The 20,661-nt window shown below is 37.5% G+C and overlaps 1 protein-coding gene and 1 long non-coding RNA gene across 2 annotated transcripts in view; both read right to left on the bottom strand.

Annotated features, from left to right (window-relative positions):
* LOC117153013 (basement membrane-specific heparan sulfate proteoglycan core protein-like) overlaps positions 1-19,991 on the bottom strand; it is a 278,634-nt gene extending 258,643 nt beyond the window's left edge. The window contains exons 1-11 of the mRNA XM_033326551.1: positions 19,549-19,991; positions 19,287-19,428; positions 18,697-18,945; positions 17,026-17,093; positions 15,440-15,475; positions 13,104-13,364; positions 12,550-12,813; positions 10,534-10,809; positions 9,184-9,459; positions 8,787-9,062; positions 8,221-8,496 (exon numbers count right to left, since the gene is read on the bottom strand). Of these exons, the coding sequence (XP_033182442.1) occupies positions 8,221-8,496; positions 8,787-9,062; positions 9,184-9,459; positions 10,534-10,809; positions 12,550-12,813; positions 13,104-13,364; positions 15,440-15,475; positions 17,026-17,093; positions 18,697-18,836 (1,873 nt within the window). The 5' untranslated portion in view covers positions 18,837-18,945; positions 19,287-19,428; positions 19,549-19,991. The remainder of the gene's footprint in view (positions 1-8,220; positions 8,497-8,786; positions 9,063-9,183; positions 9,460-10,533; positions 10,810-12,549; positions 12,814-13,103; positions 13,365-15,439; positions 15,476-17,025; positions 17,094-18,696; positions 18,946-19,286; positions 19,429-19,548) is intronic.
* On the bottom strand, positions 3,439-4,403 carry LOC113157422. The gene is made up of 3 exons (XR_003298467.1): positions 4,326-4,403; positions 3,586-3,651; positions 3,439-3,453 (listed from the first exon to the last, which is right to left on the bottom strand). It is a non-coding gene; the product is annotated as an uncharacterized LOC113157422 (long non-coding RNA).
* Positions 19,992-20,661: the final 670 nt, after the last annotated feature.

Raw genomic sequence — 20,661 nt, 5'->3', positions numbered from 1 at the left:
TAGTTAAAATGTATAGTTAAAAAAAGCTGAAAACTATTTGCTGAAGTTGATAAAACATAGCTGAATTTATCTAAACAGTTAAAGGTAAAGTTAAATGTTTAGTTAAAAAAGCTGAAATAAATTTGCTAAAGTTGATAAATCATAGCTGAATTTATCTAAAATATAAAAGTTAAAAGAAAAGTTAAACTGTTTTCTTAAAAATACCTGAAAGTAGAAGAAACTGAAGCAGGTTAGCAAAGAGACGCTAGCATAAACATGCTAACTACACACGAGCCTGACGCTGATTTATAAACAGCCCTGATCACGTGACCCGACACAGCCGTTGCCACGGAGACTGTAGGGGAGAGGCGGGAAACTTCAACTGTCAAGATTTTCACTCGTGAAAACTGATTTGGAGCCCTTACAAACAGGCTTTTTTCAGAAAAACTACGATAGGTACCGTCATAATAAGTTAACTACGTGAGAGCCAAGACTTTAATGAACCACTAGTGTGAATTTTACGTTTGAGGACTGAAAATTGTGGTCACAGGAGCGAGAGATCCAAGTGGACCGTTCAGCTTGTCGGACAGAATCTCAGACCGAATTTAACATTGGCGCTAATGGGAGAGCAGAGGGGGACTCCCGTCACTCTGAGGCTCACAGAGAAAAAACGATTTGTCTCAGAGGTTAGATAAATATCTTTTCAGAATCAGGACAAGTTTACCTACGTTTCTGTTAAGAAATTATTCAGAAAGAGTGAAAATTGCGGCCGTGCTGACAGTTTATTGAGAAAGATTTCGGTTTTGAAAAATCGGCCTCTCCACTCTAAGCTGTGACGTCATCCACTCTAGCTGCACCAACGTTCCATCATTCACTCCCATTATAAAGTCCAAAATCAGCCAAAAACATCAAGTCACAAAAACTGTAATTATGGAAAAACTATAAAAGATATTAAAAAACTGAATGGAAGATTTAAAGAGCAGAAATAGCTGAACATTTTGATACCTGAATGATTTCTGTAGCTGAAAGTATGCTGAAGTAGTTAAAGCTGAAAGAAGAAGAAGTTGAAGAGTTGCTGAAGAGACTCTCCCATAGGAATCCATTATAAAAAATAGTTATTAAAAGTTAAATATTTTAAAAAGTATAAAAGTTATAAAAATTCTGAATGGAAGCACACTTCTCCTTAAAAAGCTGAACATTTTGATACCTGAACGGTTTCTGTAGCTCAAAGTATGCGGGACTAGTTACGCGCCGAAAAACGTACGGAAGAATAATATATAATAATAAAGATTACAATAACAATACTGTGAATGCTCAACAGCATTCACAGTGATAATAATATATAACTAGATAAAGCATTTCCTGAAGAAAATGCACTGTGAATGCTGAAACGCTGAATCGATTCATGAAGAACTGCTGAAAGTTGATGAAGAGAAACAGGAAGTGTTTTAACAGAGATAAACATATGAAGAAGAAGATAAAACAGCTGAATGTTAACTTAAAAAAAGCTGAAATAGATTTGTTGAAGTTATTAAAACATAGCTGAATTTATCTAAACAGTTAAAGGTAAAGTTAAAATGTTTAGTTAAAAAAGCTAAAAATAAATTTGCTGAAGTTGATAAAACATAGCTGAATTTATTTAAACAGTTAAAGTTAAAGTTAAATGTTTAGTTAAAAAAGCTGAAATAAATTTGCTAAAGTTGATAAAACATAGCTGAATTTATTTAAACAGTAATTTAGATAAAGACTGAAACGTTTTAAAACGCTGCTGAAATTAGCTGAAGAGAAACAGGAAGTGTTTTAACAGAGATAAACATATGAAGAAGAAGCTAAAACAGCTGAATGTTAACTTAAAAAAGCTGAAATAGATTTGTTGAAGTTAATAAAACATAGCTGAATTTATCTAAAATAGTTAAAAAGTTAAAAGAATAGTTACAGTTTTTGTTAAAAAGAGCTGAAAGTAGAAGAAACTGAAGCAGGTTAGCAAAGAGACGCTAGCATAAACATGCTAACTACACACGAGCCTGACGCTGATTTATAAACAGTCCTGATCACGTGACCCGACACAGCCGTTGCCACGGAGACTGTAGGGGAGAGGCGGGAAACTTCAACTGCCAAGATTTTCACTCATGAAAACTGATTTGGAGCCCTTACAAACAGGCTTTTTACAGCAAAACTACGACAGATATCGTCATAAAAACTTAACCACGTGAGAGCCAAGACTTTAATGAACTACTAGTTTGAATTTTATGTTTGAGGACTGAAAATTGTGGTCACAGGAGCGAGAGATCCAAGTGGACTCTTCAGCTTGTCGGACAGAATCTCAGACCGAATTTAACATTGGCGCTAATGGGAGAGCGGAGGGGGACTCCCGTCACTCTGAGGCTCACAGAGAAAAAACGATTTGTCTCTCAGCTTTGACAAACATCTTATCAGAATCAGGATTAGTTCATCTACGTTTCTGTGAAGAAATTATTCAGAAAGAGTGAAAATTGCGGCCCTGCTGACAGTTTATTGAGAAAGATTTTGGTTCACAAAAATCGGCCTCTCCACTCTAAGCTGTGACGTCATCCACTCTAGCTGCACCAACGTTCCATCATTCACTCCCATTATAAAATCCAAAATCAGACAAAAACATCAAGTCACAAAAACTGTAATTATGAAAAAACTATAAAAGATATTAAAAAACTGAATGGAAGATTAAAAGAGCAGAAGTAGCTGAACATTTTGATACCTGAATGATTTCTGTAGCTGAAAGTATGCTGAAGTAGTTAAAGCTGAAAGATGAAGAAGTTGAAGAGTTGCTGAAGAGATTCTCCCATAGGAATCCATTATAAAAAATAGTTATTAAAAGTTAAATATTTTAAAAAGTATAAAAGTTATAAAAATTCTGAATGGAAGCACACTTCTCCTTAAAAAGCTGAACATTTTGATACCTGAACGGTTTCTGTAGCTCAAAGTATGCGGGACTAGTTAGGTGCCAAAAAACGTACGGAAGAATAATAATAAAGATTACGATAACAATACTGTGAATGCTCAACAGCATTCACAGTGATTAAAAACAAACAACTTACTACTGGAAATATGTGTAAAAAGGTAAAAATACAAATAGAACATACATAGTTACATACTGTACATATATCAGCAGGATATGTAGTAGATCAAACTACATATACACAGTAAACGTGTGTTAAAAAGCTTCTCTCTGCACCGTCACCTCTGTCCTACTGTACAACTAAATGATCATTTAGCTGCTGTTTGGAACATCCAGCAATCTGTGCTTTGTGCTGAAATAACAGAATATGTACATCATAATCTTATGAGCATGTGTGATGATGTGTTCTGTTGTGTCATCTATTAACACATTACAGGACAAACTACTGAGCATGTTGTCATGTTTTCTAGCAGAGATGCTCACAGTGGTTTTATTAAATACTGTCAATCATTTGTCTTTGGTTTGTTTTCCTTACAGGCCTGATAAAAAACACAGAAACAACATGGAGTTATCAGAGATGGAACCATGCTTTCTGACATTATTATGAGTTGTAACTCATTTAATTATTTATCAAAAAATCATCACCATAAGCTACATGGCAGCATTATCACCAAAAGATGTTCCAGGTTTGACTTGGGAATAAACAGGTTCATCTGTCGCTGCAGCAGAAGATTTTCCTGTGAACAGAAGTGATTTGATTGAAATATTTGTTTGTAATTTCATAATTAACTATGATAACATACTGAACTGACAGGTAGTCAGATTAATATCTCTATTACAGTTCTACAAAATAAACTTACAGTAATACAAAAAGACACTTATAAACAAAACAATTGTTAATTAAAAATAAATGACCCAGAACATAATACACAGTGTTCATAATGTCTGTTGGACATGGATGATTAAATGTCAGCTACCAACCAGTTATTTAACCCAAACTGATGCAGTGAGTAGCTTCTCAGTTCTCAGTTTTTTAAACAGCCATGTCAGAAGACACATGCTGTGGTTGTGGAAAAGATGTTAACCTGTTTCAAAGTCATGGACGCATCAGGGTAAGAAGAGAGGAGGTTGAAGTGATGCACCCATCATGCCTAGTGTCTACTGTACAAGCCGGTGGGGTTAGTGCTATGATCTGGGGCTGCGGCAGTTGGTCAGGTCTAGGTTCAACAACGTTATGTAACCAAAGAATGAGGTCAGCTGACTACCTGAATATACTGAATGACCAGGTCATATTATTATTAAGCCCCCCCTAACCCTCACCCCATTTGTATACTGCTTCAAATTGGTGCTGTTGGCAGAGACTTAAACATTTGCAAATTTGGATTTCATGCAGTGTGCAGACTTTACCCACCTTTGTTTTCCTTGGCTTTTCCTTTCTTGTGTTTGTCGATCTGGGAATACACCATACTGTCATCTGTAACAGAAACATGTTAGCATTGATTTGTTTAACAGATATATAACATACAGATGATGGATGAACAGATGTATTCCTGAATGAAAATAAAAAAAGAAAACTGTTGCATCAGATGTTGAAATATAAAAAATACACTGACATCTATTTGTTGTCATTAAACTCAACTTTTGTCTTTGTATTTGTGTCCTAAAGTTTTCTTCTTCACCAACACTGAAAACTATTCTTACACTAAAGCTGCAATTAAACATTTCTACAAATATGTTTTTCAATAAATTACATGTTAACTACAAAATTGTGAAAAATAACAAAGCAAAGCATAAATACTAAATAGGAATACACATATAAATCACGCCTTGTGTTAAAATAAATCACGTAGGCTATAATATATCTCATGTTTTATAGCAGAGATGCATACAGTGGTTTTTATAAAATACTATCAAATCAAATACTTTCTCTTTGTTTTGTTTTCTTTTTCAGAACTACAGAAAAAAACACAAAAATAACAACATGAGGTTATCAGCTTACAGGAAAATCGCACTTACAGTTTAGTTTTTATATACAAAAATACTGCTCATGTGTCAACAACATGACTCCAACCCACTAAACTAAGCAGTGCTCAGCACAGTTCCAGTGATTTCGCTCAAATATGTAAATCATAGTTTTGCAAACCTGTGAACACAAATATCATTATTTAGAAACTGTGTTCTCTCAGAAACACCTTGATGACCAGTTACTCTCAGTCATGTTGTAAATGTGCACAACTCAGTTGAAGAAAACTTGAGTCATGTGTCTGAGTATAAAAGAGGATGCATGTAATGACATCCAGGCAGAGCAATGGTGCAGGGGGATGCAGCCTGACATTTTCCTCACTCACACTCTTTCTACATCAGAGTTTCCATGGACTCCATGGTCAAGTGAAAAGGGGTTCTTTAGTCTCACCAAAATGGTGCTTTTTGGCCATCAGACAAGATACTATGTTTGGCGCACACCAAACACTGCACATCACCACAAAAAGACCATCCTCACTGTGAAACACGGTGGTGGCAGCATCATGCTGTGGGGATGCTGCTCGGCAGTGGCCCTGGAAGGCTTGTTAAGGTAGAGGGTAAGATGAATGCAGCAAAATATAAGACAATCCTAGAGGACAATCTTATTCAGTCTGCACTACGGCTTGGGAGAAATTTTTTTTTTCCAGCAAGACAATGACCTGAATCATACAGCAAAAGCTTCACAAGTTGGTTGAGCGACAACAAGGTGAATGTTCTGGAGTCAAAGCCCAGACCTCAATCCAATAGGGAATTTGTGGATGGACTTGAAAAGGGCTGTGCACACCAGGTCCCCACAAAACCTGATAGAGCTTGAGCAGTTTTGCAAAGGAAAACAAAACATTCCTTCCTATTTTATACATAACAAAATACATAAATCATTTGAATCTTACTCACTCTTCACTGTCATCCAACTCTGTGGTGACTCTTTTCCTGAATGTTGACATTTGTAGAAACCTTCATGTGACTTTGACACTGCAGAGATAATCAGCTCCACTCTGGTATCATTTTGGAGAAGTTTGTCATTTTGATAGAATAAACACGTTGTTGGAAAGTTTTTGTCCTGTCTTCAATCTGCAGCCAAGAGAAACAGACTGTCCCTGAGTCACAGGACGAACAGGACTCATCAGGATCATATCTGCATCTAGAAAACAGTCAAACAGTGACAAGTTTCAGTCAGAGATCATCTGCAGAAGAAGCTGACGTAGAGTGATGCTACATTTATTTACTGATATTTAATCTAATACTTACAAACTATAAGTTACTTTTTGACACATAAACAGCTTTTCTACAGTTTCTAGGAATAAATGATCCAACACTTGATTTGAATTGTGATGATTGACACTAAATCTTCAGACTAATCCTGATCTTCACCATTGATAAGAGACAGTATGGAACTGTCCTCTCTTTGGAAACAGAATAAGAGTAAAGCTGCAACTGGGATGAAGCCAAACGACAGCTTGTTACAGCAGCTCTAGAGAGAACAGGACATATGGACACATCAATATACTGTGTCATTTATCATTTGAGCCCTAATCAGATGTCTCACTAAATGTGGTCACCAGAGGGAGCTGCTGTTTGAACAGTACACTATAAAGTAGGAAACAACAACAAAGAAAACTGTAAAGACAAACTACCAATATTATTAGTTGTGATATGAGACTTTTGTCTGTTGATGTCATGTTATTTAATCTACTGTATCATGTAGCAGAGTCATGAACTAAACTCTGAAAACTTCACTTTGTACAACTCAGTTCTAAGGAAGTAAATGATATAACTGCATTTAGAAGATGCTGTAAATACAGTAATGAAATGAAGAGAATCCAACATACTGTGTCCAGTGATGTTGACTGAATTAGTGAACTGTCCTGATCCAGACTCACACCAGTACACTGCAGAACTGTTCAGTCCACTAATGTTACATGTTGATCCAGTCATCGTCCCCCAGTCAGAACAGAGGGACAGGTAACTGTCCTCAGGAAACCTCCTCACTCTCCACTCAGTAGAGTTTCCTTCACAGCTCAGAGACACAGAGTCAGAGGTGAAGTGTTGAACTCTGTCAGGACTCACAGTGAGAGACGCTGATGGAGGAAAATCTGAAACACAAAACATGTTGTACACACACATGTTGTGACTTATACAGAGCTAAACAAGAAAAGATTTCTCATTTTTATTAATATCATAAGTCAACAGGACACCTGGAGATATCTTCAGCTTTACAAAGTTCATTACTTTGCTGACATAGATTTTACATGTTGGTCACAGACAAATAACTGGAAGATAAAGATGAAAAGAAAGGAACAAAGGAACAAACTGACCTCCAGACCAGACAAACGTTGGTTTGCTGTGTTCAGTGTAAAACACTGGTTCTCCTCTTCCAGCTCTACACACATATCCTGCTGTGTGTGTCTGTCCATGAACCATGTAAGAATCCTCTTCAGTGCCACTGTCACTACCAGGTAGCAGCTCATATCTGTAGAGTCTGTCTGACAGTTTGGGAACAGTCTTATACCAGTAGAACCTCCATCCTGCAGATGGATGTTCAACCTCACACTTCAGAGTTACTGAGGCTCCAGGACTCAGCCAGGATGGAGACACAGTGAGGACAGACTGGGGTTTATCTGTTGGAAACAGGTTTTCTCAGTATCAACACGTTATATCTACTGTGCAACATTAAATTCAATTTATCTGAACTTGAATAATCTTGTAATAGGTATTAGAAACTTTAAGATGGTCTAACTATGGAAAATCTAAATGTATATTAACAAAACTGAAACATTTGTTCTTGTTGACTTTGTACCTCACTTGTAACTTGTCACTTTAGATTAAATCATCTTCCAAATAAATGAGTGTAAATCTCTATTAATTATTTCCATTTTCAGTTTGAATGACATATAACTTGACTTACTGTTGTTCACTGTCAGTTTGATGAAATCACTCCACTCTGTTGTTTCATGTTGAGCATTTTTCTTTCTTCCTTTACACCTGTAGTTTCCACTGTGGGATGAAGAAGCAGAACTAATCCTGAATTCATTTTGATTTGAAGATTTGATGGAGCTGGTTGTTTTCCATTCATATTCCCACTCAGTGTCTCCTCCCTGAATCTCACATCTGACAGTGATCATCTCTCCATGGTAGATCTCAGACCAGTTGGGATGCAGAGTCACAACCACCCTTTTTGAGACTGTTTACGTTCAACAATTTACAAGAACAACAAAGATGTTAAATTGTATTCTGACAGATTTCTTTTCTACATTGTGAGTTTCAAATCTCCTTGTCAAACTCACCCAGTGTGTTAATTCTTACTGACTGGCTGTACTGGGAGTAGTAAACTGGTTCTCCTCTTCCTCCTCTGCACCAGTACTGTCCTTCCTGTGAGACACTGATTTGTCCATTTGACTTGAAAACATCATCATGTCTGATCAGGAGCTCAGAGGATTGATCTCCTCTGTACCAGTAATATTTCCAACCAGATGATGGATTCACAGAGCAGCTCAGAGTCACACTGCCCCCTACTGGAACTTCTGTCCTGTCAGCTCTCAGTTTGGACTGTGGTTTAGATTCTGTTCAGATTAAAACAAATAATAAAATTTTAAAAAGAGTTAATAGATGTTGTTAAAAATGAGAACAATACACTATAAACTAGATATTGTAACTTTAATTATACCACAGCTAACTTGTAATCTGCATTTTGATATTTCCTCTTTAAGAATTGTTTAATCAGGTATATTTCAAATGTAACACTCTCTTTGAAATGTGACTTTACTGATCTGTCCTGAGGGGCAGACTAATTCCTGAAGTCTTTTATGAGTTGTTGAATATTTACAACCTTAACACTGTAAATAAGACTCACCTGTCACTGTCAGTCTGAGGGGATCACTCCATTCTGTTGAGGAATAAAAGTCCATCTTCACTTTACCCTGACACCAGTAGTTTCCTCGACTGGAAGCAGAAGCTGTGAAAATCCAACGTTCCCTTTGTTTTGGAGAAGTTTCTGAGCTGCTTGTTGTCCATAGATATTCCCACTCAGTGTCTCCACCATCCTGGATCTCACATGTCAGAGTTATCGTCTCTCCTCTGAATATCTGAGACCAGTCGTTCTGCATTTTCACAACAGCCTTGTTGGAAACTTTTATCCATGAAACACAGTAAGAATAAAAACACAAATATAATAACCTTTACTTTTTGAGTCATACTGAGATGGTGATGGATGAATGTTATTATATTTTTAAAAACCAAACATCATTCACCTCTTTTCCAAACAGTGACTGCAGCACTGTTCTCTGTGTAGTAAACTGGGTTTCCTCTTCCTCCTCTACAGTTATACATGCCTCCATCTGAAATACTCATAGTGTCTGGTCCTTTATCTTTTATGATCTGAGCTGCTGAAGACTCTGATTCACGTTTGAACCAGTCGTATTTCCAGCCGTTAGACTCGTCCACAGAGCAGCTCAGTCTCACTCTGCCTCCTCCTCCTGCTGTTATGACTCTACTGTTTGCTGTGAGTGAGGCTCGAGGTTTATTTGCTGTTTAGTTCACAATAAAAAATGAAACACACAAATAGTTAGAAGAGGATTTAAGATGAAAACAGATTGATGCTACTTTATTATATAAGAGACTGAGAAACGGATCAGTTTAGTAAACCTAATACAGTTATTACAAATGTCTTTATAGATTTAATATCATATCAAATATTATCAGAATTTGGTTTTTTCTTCTTTCTCTTGGTTATCTTTTATTTTTTGTGTTCTTTCATCTCATGTCTGTACGTGTCCCTGCAGTTCTCCTCACTGCCAGCAGAGTCGTTCCTCAGTCTGTCTCCGGTCTTAGTTTCTAATTCCTCAGCTTGCACACACCTGCTCATCATCATTATCCCTTCTCTCCTGTTTATAATCTCCCTCATGTCTGTTGTTTACAGTTCGTTTGTTTCCCAGACCTCTAGCTCTTTCTCTTGTCTGTTATTTAGTCTCGCAGTTCGTTAGGTTTGAGTTAGTCCAGTCATTTGTCAGTTAGGTTTTCTTTCTTGGTTTGTCTCTTTCTCCTACGATTAGTAGTAAGCGTTTTGTTTCCTTATTGATTGCCTGTTCCTCCTACCTTCTGTAGTGAGTGTTTTGTTTTCTTATCATTTATTATTCCCTCACAGATAGTGAGCTTTTATCGTTGTTCTGTGTTCTCCTACCTTTTTGTAGTGAGCGCTTTTTGTTTTGCTTTACTAGTTTTTCCTCCTGCCTTCAGCACTGAGTGTTTTCTGTTGCTTGTTTCCCCTGTCTGTCTGCTCTTTATTTGTATTTGTTTTGCATTTTGCTTTGATTACTGTTAAGAAATCTCATTCAACACTGCCTATCCTGTTGGCTCCTGCTCTTAAATCCCTGAGTGTGTATTGGGTTCTTACAAATATCCTCAAAAACAGAGTAGACAGGAACATGAAATGTGTTTTTTGGAGAATCTAGTAGTGTTTGTCATCTTCCCTTCACTTATTCCCTCACTCCTGTGTCTGACTGTAGCAGACGTACTGATCAGTCCTAAAAGGCAGACCAATTCCTCAAGTCTTTTATGAGTTGTTGAATATTTACAACCTTAACACTGTAAATAAGACTCACCTGTCACTGTCAGTCTGAGGGGATCACTCCATTCTGTTGGGAAATAAAAGTCCATCTTCAGTTTACCCTGACATCTGTAGTTTCCTCGACTGGAAGCAGAAGCTGTGAAAATCCAACGTTCCCTTTGTTTTGGAGAAGTTTCTGAGTTGCTTGTTGTCCATAGATATTCCCACTCAGTGTCTCCACCATCCTGGATCTCACATGTCAGAGTTATCCTCTCTCCTCTGAATATCTGAGACCAGTCGTTCTGCATTTTCACAACAGCCTTGTTGGAAACTTTTATCCATGAAACACAGTAAGAATAAAAACACAAATATAATAACCTTTACTTTTTGAGTCATACTGAGATGGTGATGGATGAATGTTATTATATTTTTAAAAACCAAACATCATTCACCTCTTTTCCAAACAGTGACTGCAGTACTGTTCTCTGTGTAGTAAACTGGGTTTCCTCTTCCTCCTCTACAGTGATACATGCCTCCATCTGAAATACTCATAGTGTCTGGTCCTTTATCTTTTATGATCTGAGCTGCTGAAGACTCTGATTCACGTTTGAACCAGTCGTATTTCCAGCCGTTAGACTCGTCCACAAAGCAGCTCAGTCTCACTCTGCCTCCTCCTGCTGCTGTTATGACTTCACTGTCTGCTGTGAGTGAGGCTCGAGGTTTATTTGCTGTTTAGTTCACAGTAAAAAATGAAACACACAAACAGTTAGAAGAGGATTTAAGATGAAAACAGATTGATGCTACTTTATTATATAAGAGACTGAGAAACGGATCAGTTTAGTAAAACTAATACAGTTATTACAAATGTCTTTATAGATTTAATATCATATCAAATATTATCAGAAGTTGATTTTTTTCTTCTTTCTCTTCATTAGCTTTTTATATTTGTTCCTGTGTCTTTGTGTTCTTTCATCTCATGTCTGTATGTGTCCCTGCAGTTCTCCTCACTGCCAGCAGAGTCGTTCCTCAGTCTGTCTCCGGTCTTGGTTTCTAATTCCTCAGCTTGCACCGGTCAACACACCTGCTCTTCATCATCATCATCCCTTTACTCCTGTTTATAATCTCCCTCATGTCTGTTGTTCCCAGTTCGTTTGTTTCCCAGACCTCTAGCTCTTTCTCTTGTCTGTTAGTCTCGCAGTTCGTTAGATTTGAGTTAGTCTAGTTTTTAGTCAGTTAGGTTTTCTTTTTTGGTTTGTCTGTTCCTCCTACCTTCTGTAGTGAGTATTTTGTTTTCTTATCATTTATTATTCCCTCATAGATAGTGAGCGTTTATCGTTGTTCTGTGTTCCCCTACCTTTTTCTAGTGAGCGCTTTTTGTTTTGCTTTACTAGTTTTTCCTCCTGCCTTCAGCACCGAGTGTTTTCTGTTGCTTGTTTCCTCTGTCTGTCTGCTCTTTATTTGTATTTGTTTTGCATTTTGCTTTGATTACTGTTAAGAAATCTCATTCAACACTGCCTATCCTGTTGGCTCCTGCTCTTAAATCCCTGAGTGTGTATTGGGTTCTTACAAATATCCTCAAAAACAGAGTAGACAGGAACATGAAATGTGTTTTTTGGAGAATGTAGTAGTGTTTGTCATCTTCCCTTCACTTATTCCCTCACTCCTGTGTCTGACTGTAGCAGACGTACTGATCAGTGAAATAGTTTCTACTCTTGTGTTTCTGCCCCTACACATGTAGTTTCCACTGCTGGACTCAGAAACACTGAGAGTCCAGTAATTAACATGTGTCTGATGTGAAGTTGACTGAGGTGTTTTCCATTCATAATCCCACTCAGTGTCTCCACCTCCCTGGATCTCACATCTGACAGTGATCTTACATTTAAATTTATATTTAGTCATTTGGCAGATGCTTTTATCCAAAACCACGTACAAGTGAGGTGCACGTCAAAAGATCTAATCAAAATATCTGATCTTCTCTCCACTAAAGATCTGAGACCAGTTTTGTGTCACATAGACTCCACAATAGTAAAAACAGATAAATACATTTTCTAAATGTAATAATCAAACTCACCAGTTATCTCAACAGTGACCTCATCACTGTAATCAGTGTAGTAAACTGGTTTTCCTCTTCCTCCTCTGCATCTGTAGATTCCTCCTTGTGAGACTCTGATATCTCTGTTTTCTTTACCATCAACCTGAGCTTCATTAGAGTTTGAGGTTCGTCTGAACCAGTCATATTTCCAACCATCAGAGTCGTCCACAGAGCAGCTCAGGTTCACTCTGCCTCCTACTGGTATGATTGTTGGACCTGCTGTCAGTTTGATGTTGGGTTTATCTGTTGATAGAAAATCACAAAACATGTAAATTATTCAGATAGAAATTATTTACAATTACCCGTAACATGAAATAACAAATATGTTGTTATGTTAAGTCTGTGTATTTTTTGAAGTCCAGTCAGTTTTATTCATGGAACCAAATATAACTAGGTATAATTTTTCAATGAGTATCTATCTTCTTATATATTCTTTACATATTTCTCTTGTACAAATTTACACAATGAATTCAAACATGCTGTATGAATCAGATTGTAAATACAATAAAGGTGATAAATCAGTGATGACTCACCTAAAACAGTTAAAGAGGTGATGTTACTGGTTGTAGTATCATTTGAGCTTTTGTGGTGACCAGAGCACTGGTATTGACCACTGGAGACTGTAGAAAGAGTTTCTATTGTGTAACTTGAATTGTACGGAACAAACTCTCGACCGTCCTTGTTGATTTTATATTCCCAGTCAGTGTCTTTTCCTTCCTTCATGTCACACATGAAGGTCACAGACTCTCCAGTAAAAAAACTGGACCAGTTGGGCTCAAGGGTCAAAACAGCATCTAAAACATTAAACAATTAACAAAATAAAGAATTATATGTATATTCTCATTTAAGTACATTAGAACAGTGGTCCCCAACGCCCGGGTCAATTGATAGCCGGCCGCACAGAAAGAACACATAACTTACATTATTTCCGTTTTAGTTATTATCTGAGCTGAACAATGTTTTATTTTGGAAAATTACCAGATTCTCTCCTTCACATCTGTCTATGACTCACTCTTGATCCATGTCAACCTGCCTCGGTCACATTACCTACATCCCCCTTCTTAAAGGGGCTGCTCCTGTTAACCTAGGACTCCACTTCATCCTGCAGCACCTGGACCTCCCTGACACGTCAGGATCCTGTTTGTAGACTTCAGTTCAGCCTTCAACACGATCACCCCTGGAATACTCTACCATAAACTGACCCAGCTCACCGTACCTGCTTCTACGTGTCAGTGGATCAGGAGCTTCCTAACTGACAGGAGGCATCAGGTGAGGCTGGGCAGCATCACATCTGGCACCCGCACCATCAGCACCGGCGCACCACAGGGGTGTCCTCTCTCTCCACTGCTCTTCTCCCTGTACACTAATCACTGCACCAGGGAACCCGTCTGTGAACCCGTCTCATGAAGTATGCAGACGACATGACTGTTATTGGACTGATCCGGGACAGTGATGAGTCCTCATACAGGCAGGAGGTGGAGCAGCTGGTCCAGTGGTGCAGTCAGAACCAGCTGGAGCTCAACACGCTCAAGACTGTGGAGATGACGGTGGACTTTATGTTCTTCAGACTTTTCATGTTCTATACCGCCATCGTCCAGTCTGTCCTCTGCACCTCCATTACTGTGTAGTTTGGTTCAGCCACCAAGCAGGACAGGCACAGACTGCAGCGGGTGATCCGGTCAGCAGAGAAGATCATTGGGACTGAGCTTCCTTCCATCCAACACCTGTACCGGTCCAGACTCAGAAAACAGGCTGTCAGTATCACTGCTGACTCCACACACCCTGCACACAAACTGTGCAAGCTCCTCCCCTCTGGCAGGCGCCACAGAGCTATAGCCACCAGAACCACCAGACACAGAGTCAGCTTCTTCCCCCAAACTGTGTCTGAGCTGAACTCTCCAATCCCATAAAGCAAGGACTCCCATGTGACATAATGTGATGTATATTATGTAAATAATTGTAATTAAATATGTAAATAATTAATGTTTCATGCCACCAGAGTGCACAAAAAGATGAAGTCAGAATACATCCAATTCTTTATTTGTCCTGTGCAACTTGGTCAATAAAAGCTGATTCTTATTGATTCTCTGATTCTCCAGCCGGTAACACATCATGCATTAACACTAAATTGAAACCCCCAAGCTGGCAAAATGAACAAAAAACAAACGTCTTTGGAAAGTTTCTTTGTGCAGGGTAAAATAGCCAATGAGGAAACAGAAGAAGAGCCTACGACTTCACAGAAAAAGAAAGCTGCATTTAACAGACAAACCAGGGGTCCTACTGGAAATATGGATTTATTGCGACAGGTTGTTCCCACACACCAACCAGCTCTGCACAAACGTAGCGTCTAGCTCTCTAATGAGGCAATAAAGACTTCAAAACTGCTTCGCCACTTCATTTTGAGAGGCAAAAATCTCATTTTGATCGAAAAACCCTTCATATTTGTCACTTGATATCGTAGCTAAACTTCATGTCAGGAGAATCAGGTGGGACTCATTCTCCCATGGGGAAACGGAGCAGCAACACCTGTGTCACATGTGGGACCAGTGATATGAATCCCACTCCAGATTACCTGGACTTTATAGTTACAGGGGCTCACATGTACCTCATGTAGCTCACTCATGTCATGTCTAGATCCTCTCAGGGTTCACTGTTTGTCTGAAAGCAGCTAATGTTGCTTCTGGACAAAGGCACCATCAGCTAACAGCTAATGGTAGTTTTACTGTGAAACTGGTCGTGGAGACGTGGTGAGTGACGTAGTAACAGAAACAGGATGAGAGGGGTGAGGAGTGAAGCTGTGGTTTGTTTTGGTTTGAAGGAGCCTGAAATTATATCGTTGCAGCTTTAAAGAAGAAACTTGTGTATTTACCTTGAGCATCTCCACAGAGGAAAAGTGTGTTCAGCACTAAAATAAAGAGAAACAGCAAATTAACAGACACCACAGCAAACAATCAGGCTTCAATCAATAGAAACTGAGGATTGATAACATTCATGTATTAAATGTAATAAATCATTTGTTGCTCTAAACAACGTAAAATCATATCTGATGATTTAACACAGTCGTCCTCCTTCCTACAAAACAACCAAGCTGATAACAAGTGTGCTCTGTTCAAAGTGAACAAACCTCTGATCCTCTGTTCTCCTCACTACAACATTTTCTCTCATTTGTTCCATCAATCAGTGATTTACTCACAGAAAAACTGCAGCACACAGAGAAAAGTGTGTCCCATCCTCACATCCAACACTGACTCTGTGTCTGAGTCTTCTTAGTGGAAAGAGAAAACTTTAAACTGCAGCATTTGAAGAGAAAACAGAGATTATATTTAATAAATAAAAAGAAGATTTTTTCTAACTTCTTGTTCTGAATATATCTGGTCTGTGTTTCCTTCCCTTTTACTAGACAGGGTTCGACCACATATTTACATGCTTCCCAAGTGCAAATAACCAAAAAAGACAAAGACAAAACCATTGAAAGTCATCTAACAAACATATGTACCTGTCACATGTATGTTATCATTTTTATATTATATTGTTCACTGTTTAATAATCATAATGTTGCTTATGTGTTAATTGTGTAATATAAATGTATCTGTGGGAGCATGTATATCCTGTAGTGTCTAATGTTCTTGAAAAGGAATATGATGAATATGTGTTGTCAGAAATAAAAAAGGAGAAATGTCTGATGCAATAAGTTTGTTTTAAAATCAGCTTTTTGCATATGCGGCTGGTTAGTGTAGTGGTAACATCACTGTCTCCCATGTGTCACCTACCACCAGTAGGGGTCCTTAGGCAAGACCTACTCACGCTCGCACTGCCATCGTACCCTACTTGTAAGTCGCTTTGGATAAAAGCGTCTGCTAAATGACTAAATTTAAATGTAAATGCATACCCTTTCCTTCACAATAAAAGCCTGCCATCATTGTGTGTCATCTGCCTTTGACACCAAAACACTTATATCCCAAGATCTAGCAAATAAGAATAAGATCAAAAATACAAAATAAATAAAATAAACACTAGATGGCCTGAACATGCAAACTTCAGACAGAAAACTGAACTTCTTCGACCCATGGATTTGAACCCAGGTCCTTATTGCTGTGAGACAATGATGCTAAACACCACACCACCGTACTGTCCTATGTAAGTTAATTGATGTATAATATATGAATTGATCTATTTATAATCTTTAATTAATGAACACATTTTTGAAATAATATACTGTTTGTTGGTAAAGAATTCAGAAACACAATTTTTAATAAAACTAATAAAATTAGTAAATTTAAAATGTAGGTGACTGTAATTTAATGTACGTCATTATTGGATTTAACACAGTCGCTCTGAATGAAACCAAACCAGCAACCAACATGATGTCAACATAACGACCATGTTAATTAAAGAAAACATGAAAACATTTTCCTCTTTAAAGACATATCATAAGAAAGTCACTGATGTACTCACAGAATAACAACAGGACACAGAACAAAGTGTTCTTCATCTTCACATCCAGCACTGACACTGTCACTCTGCTGCTCTGCTGCTGAGAAATAACAGAAAAAAGAGAAATAGCAAAGAGAGAAGTAACATCTCACATAAATATAACATCAGAATAAAGTATAGCCTGTCTGTTCTTCCTTCCTTTTTACACTAAACCCAGACAACGACCACGACTTTGACCACAGCACATTGCTGACACGTTTACACTTCCTGTCCACTGCACAAATGTGTTATATTGTCTCTAAATCAAAGCTTTGTAACTGCTACTTACAAATATCAACTTAATAACAGTCATACTGTTTGACCTGAACTTTCAAACTATATATATGAACATCACGTAATCTTCCTACTTATGTGCAGTTTTAAAGTGGTTGTTAAACCAAAGTTGTTATTATGTAGAGAGAAAATGATTCAGAGAACAAAGGTAGAAAGTTCACAATGTTCAAGACTCAGTGATACAAACACAGCACATTTACTCAGTGGATATTTAGTCAATGTCTATTTTATTAAATCTATTTTCACAAGTTTCAATCTGTGCAGTTCTCAGAAAGACACAAGAAGAACACAATTTACTGCTAAACTTTGTAACATTACATAAAACATGGATCGTTGGAGTCGTGATGAATCATTCTCTTCCATCATTGTGTGTAATTTATGTGGCCTTCACAAAAATGATGCTCATGAAGCTACAGTGGTTTCAAAAATAAAAGCATAAAGAGGAAACCAAATTAAAGAAACAGCAGTAAATAAACTGTAGCTGTATGTTTTTTTTACCGTAAAGCCAAGTAACATGTTTTACTTTTTTTCTAGTTCCTCTTTTAACATAGAAATCATGTTAAAAGAGAAAGTCATCACAATATTTATATCACAGCATAAATCGAGTGTACACATACAGTAAATAGATAACATAGCATTTAACACAATGTTTAAATACATTTATTACTTAATGTGAAATATGAAACTGTGAAACATGTCATCTGGATTAAAATAGTCTATTTCCTCATTTTATTTTCAGTAAAGGCATTGTAGGAAAAGGCTCATACTATTTTATAAGGACTAGCTTTGCTGGATAAGCAAAATCTGATCATGTCAATCTGAGTGTAGCTGAATCTGAGGTGTCCTCTGCTCATTTACGTCACTAAATATTCAAACTGGATAAAAGCATATGTTTAAAATCAAAGTGCAACATCACAGATTGTTAACTTGCCTCCTGGTTCTAGTTTGTGTATAAATATATGAATTGTAATTGTGATGCGCTCAAAGTGTGTGATCACATTTGTGTTTGTTTTGGAATCACTACATAAAGAGATAGAAAGTATTATCAACTTGAAAAGATGTATATATATATATATTTATTTATATTTAAAAAGGACTTTCCTCTATCTTCTCTATGTTGAATGCAATGTTCCAAAAATAAAAGAAACAACTAAAATCACACATCAGATGTTGTTGTTCGAGCTAAAAATGTTTGTTATGTTCTTTGTTTAATTAGTTCAGAACAAAAAGCGAAACAATGGTCAGGTCAGCAAACACATGGTGTCACTGTTTCTGCACATTCTGTTTTCTGCCATTTCTGTCTGTACTCATCTATGGTCTTTGTTTATATATACTGCCTGCTGAATAAATAACACTCACTCTCCAGCCTGCTTCAGATTGTGCTTTTGGGTCCACACTCCTATCTGTGATACATCAGGGCACAGTGAGCTCCTGTACAGTCTGTGGTGGAACTTGGTGAAATCAGATGCACTGATACATAAAGTCCCAAAGGTGCTCATTTGAATCTAGCTCTGGGAAACATGAGGGCCGGTCAGCGGCATCAGTGCCTTTGTCATCCAAGAAGAGCGTGCACACTCCAACCACGTGAGTCTAGACATTGTCCTGCACCTGTGTAAGGTCAGACAGTTGATCCAAAGATTTCATCCTGGTACCTCACAGCAGTCAGTGTACTACTGGATATGACATGGAGGACTGTATGATCCTACAAGAATATGTCTCTCCAGACCATCAAGATTCAAAATGCTAAATTTCTTTATGCCATTAATACAAAAACAGTCCAGACACATAGAAATCTTCTGCAACTCTCTCTTGAAGTCAAGTAAAAAGTCAATAGTCAAAGAAAAAACATCTAGTCTAAGAATAAAAAGTAATTAAACACTGTTCAAAAATAATAAAGATAAAAACAAAAATATAATTACAAAGAAAATTGTGAATTTAAAATATTGCACCTAATTGTCCATGTGATGGAGGTAGTGAGTCACCATAGCAGTGAGCCCAGGGGAAGAGTCCAGAAAGTTGAAGACTGTGTTTTGTGCTGCGCAGTAATACAATCACTTCATCATAGGTTACAGTTGCAAACCTGACTGTTGCCTTAACAAGACACAAACAAGCAAGAAAGAAGCATAAGTCAGTCAAGGTCAGTGACTCAACACCAAACCTTTATAATATGATGATGTTACAACACAGCATGGTGTCTCAAGATCCTTTTACCTTCATCACATTTCCTGTCACATGTGAGCCTTGTCTCATCTGTGAAGCGAACAGGATGCCAATGGCAAACGAGTCAGTTTCTGACACTTAGGTAAGAAAGTCCAAATCCAAAGCAAATAGTCAGACTACTGTTCAGGAGAATAATTCACAGGATCAACTTGAAAAACCGACTGTGCAGGCTGAGGCAGAAGGTCGAAAGCCACAAACACAGACTTAATACTGCAGCTTTATCAGAGCTACTTGCTTGTACTCTATCTAACTTGTAAGTTGCCTTTGATAAATATCCAATAATTAACTGAAAATGTAGTTAGTTAAACAATAAAACATGTTCACATACAGACCAGACATAGCTTCATCAGATTAAACCGCAGGCTGTGTTAAAATTCAAATGTAAACTCAAATATTTACAAACCACATTACAGAATTTTAATACTTAATGTATGAACCTTGTCTTACCTGCAGCAGCAACAGTTCAAGAAGTGACATTAAACAAGGAACAAAGTTTTACACTGTTCCTTTGTTACATCAAACTGTGGCGTAGGACTCATGTCCTTCGATACTCAGGAAGTGGTACATAGTACAGGTGTTACTTCTTAGACAAAGCAGCAACAAATGAGAACTGACACAGGAACTGTTAAAATACACTTGAACCTTCACAGCATAAATCTAAAACACATGAGGTCAGTTTTCCTTATTAGAGTTACAAGTTGAAACGTGACCAGAATTTCCTGCTGTTGTAAAAAGACAACTTTATTTTGCAGCAGCTGGAATTAAGAATAAAACATAACAGACCTTTATTTGTGCAGGTGACAATAATTGTCAGTCTTACACACAAAGAGACAAACAATGACATTTTTACAAAATGGTTTTATGGAATTAAGTACTTTTACTCTTAACTCTGCCAGTCAAGGATCTTTTCAGGTTAAGTAAAATCACAGGAGCAGTTTCTGGTACACACACATTTATTATCAACATTACAGCAACAAATCCTAAACAATCCATGTAACAGAGAACAAAGACACAAAACTGAGAATAAAATATAAACTGTGATCCTTCCCAACTCACTCTGTCTTCATCACCTGTTTCATCCTTCAGTTAGTTTTGTCACTGATT

The sequence above is a fragment of the Anabas testudineus genome, chromosome 18 (genome assembly GCF_900324465.2).
Source record: "Anabas testudineus chromosome 18, fAnaTes1.2, whole genome shotgun sequence".
In the NCBI taxonomy this organism is placed as follows: Eukaryota; Metazoa; Chordata; class Actinopteri; order Anabantiformes; family Anabantidae; genus Anabas; species Anabas testudineus.
The sequence above is the reverse complement of the archived record's forward strand: the minus strand, read 5'-3'. Positions and strand labels throughout refer to the sequence as shown.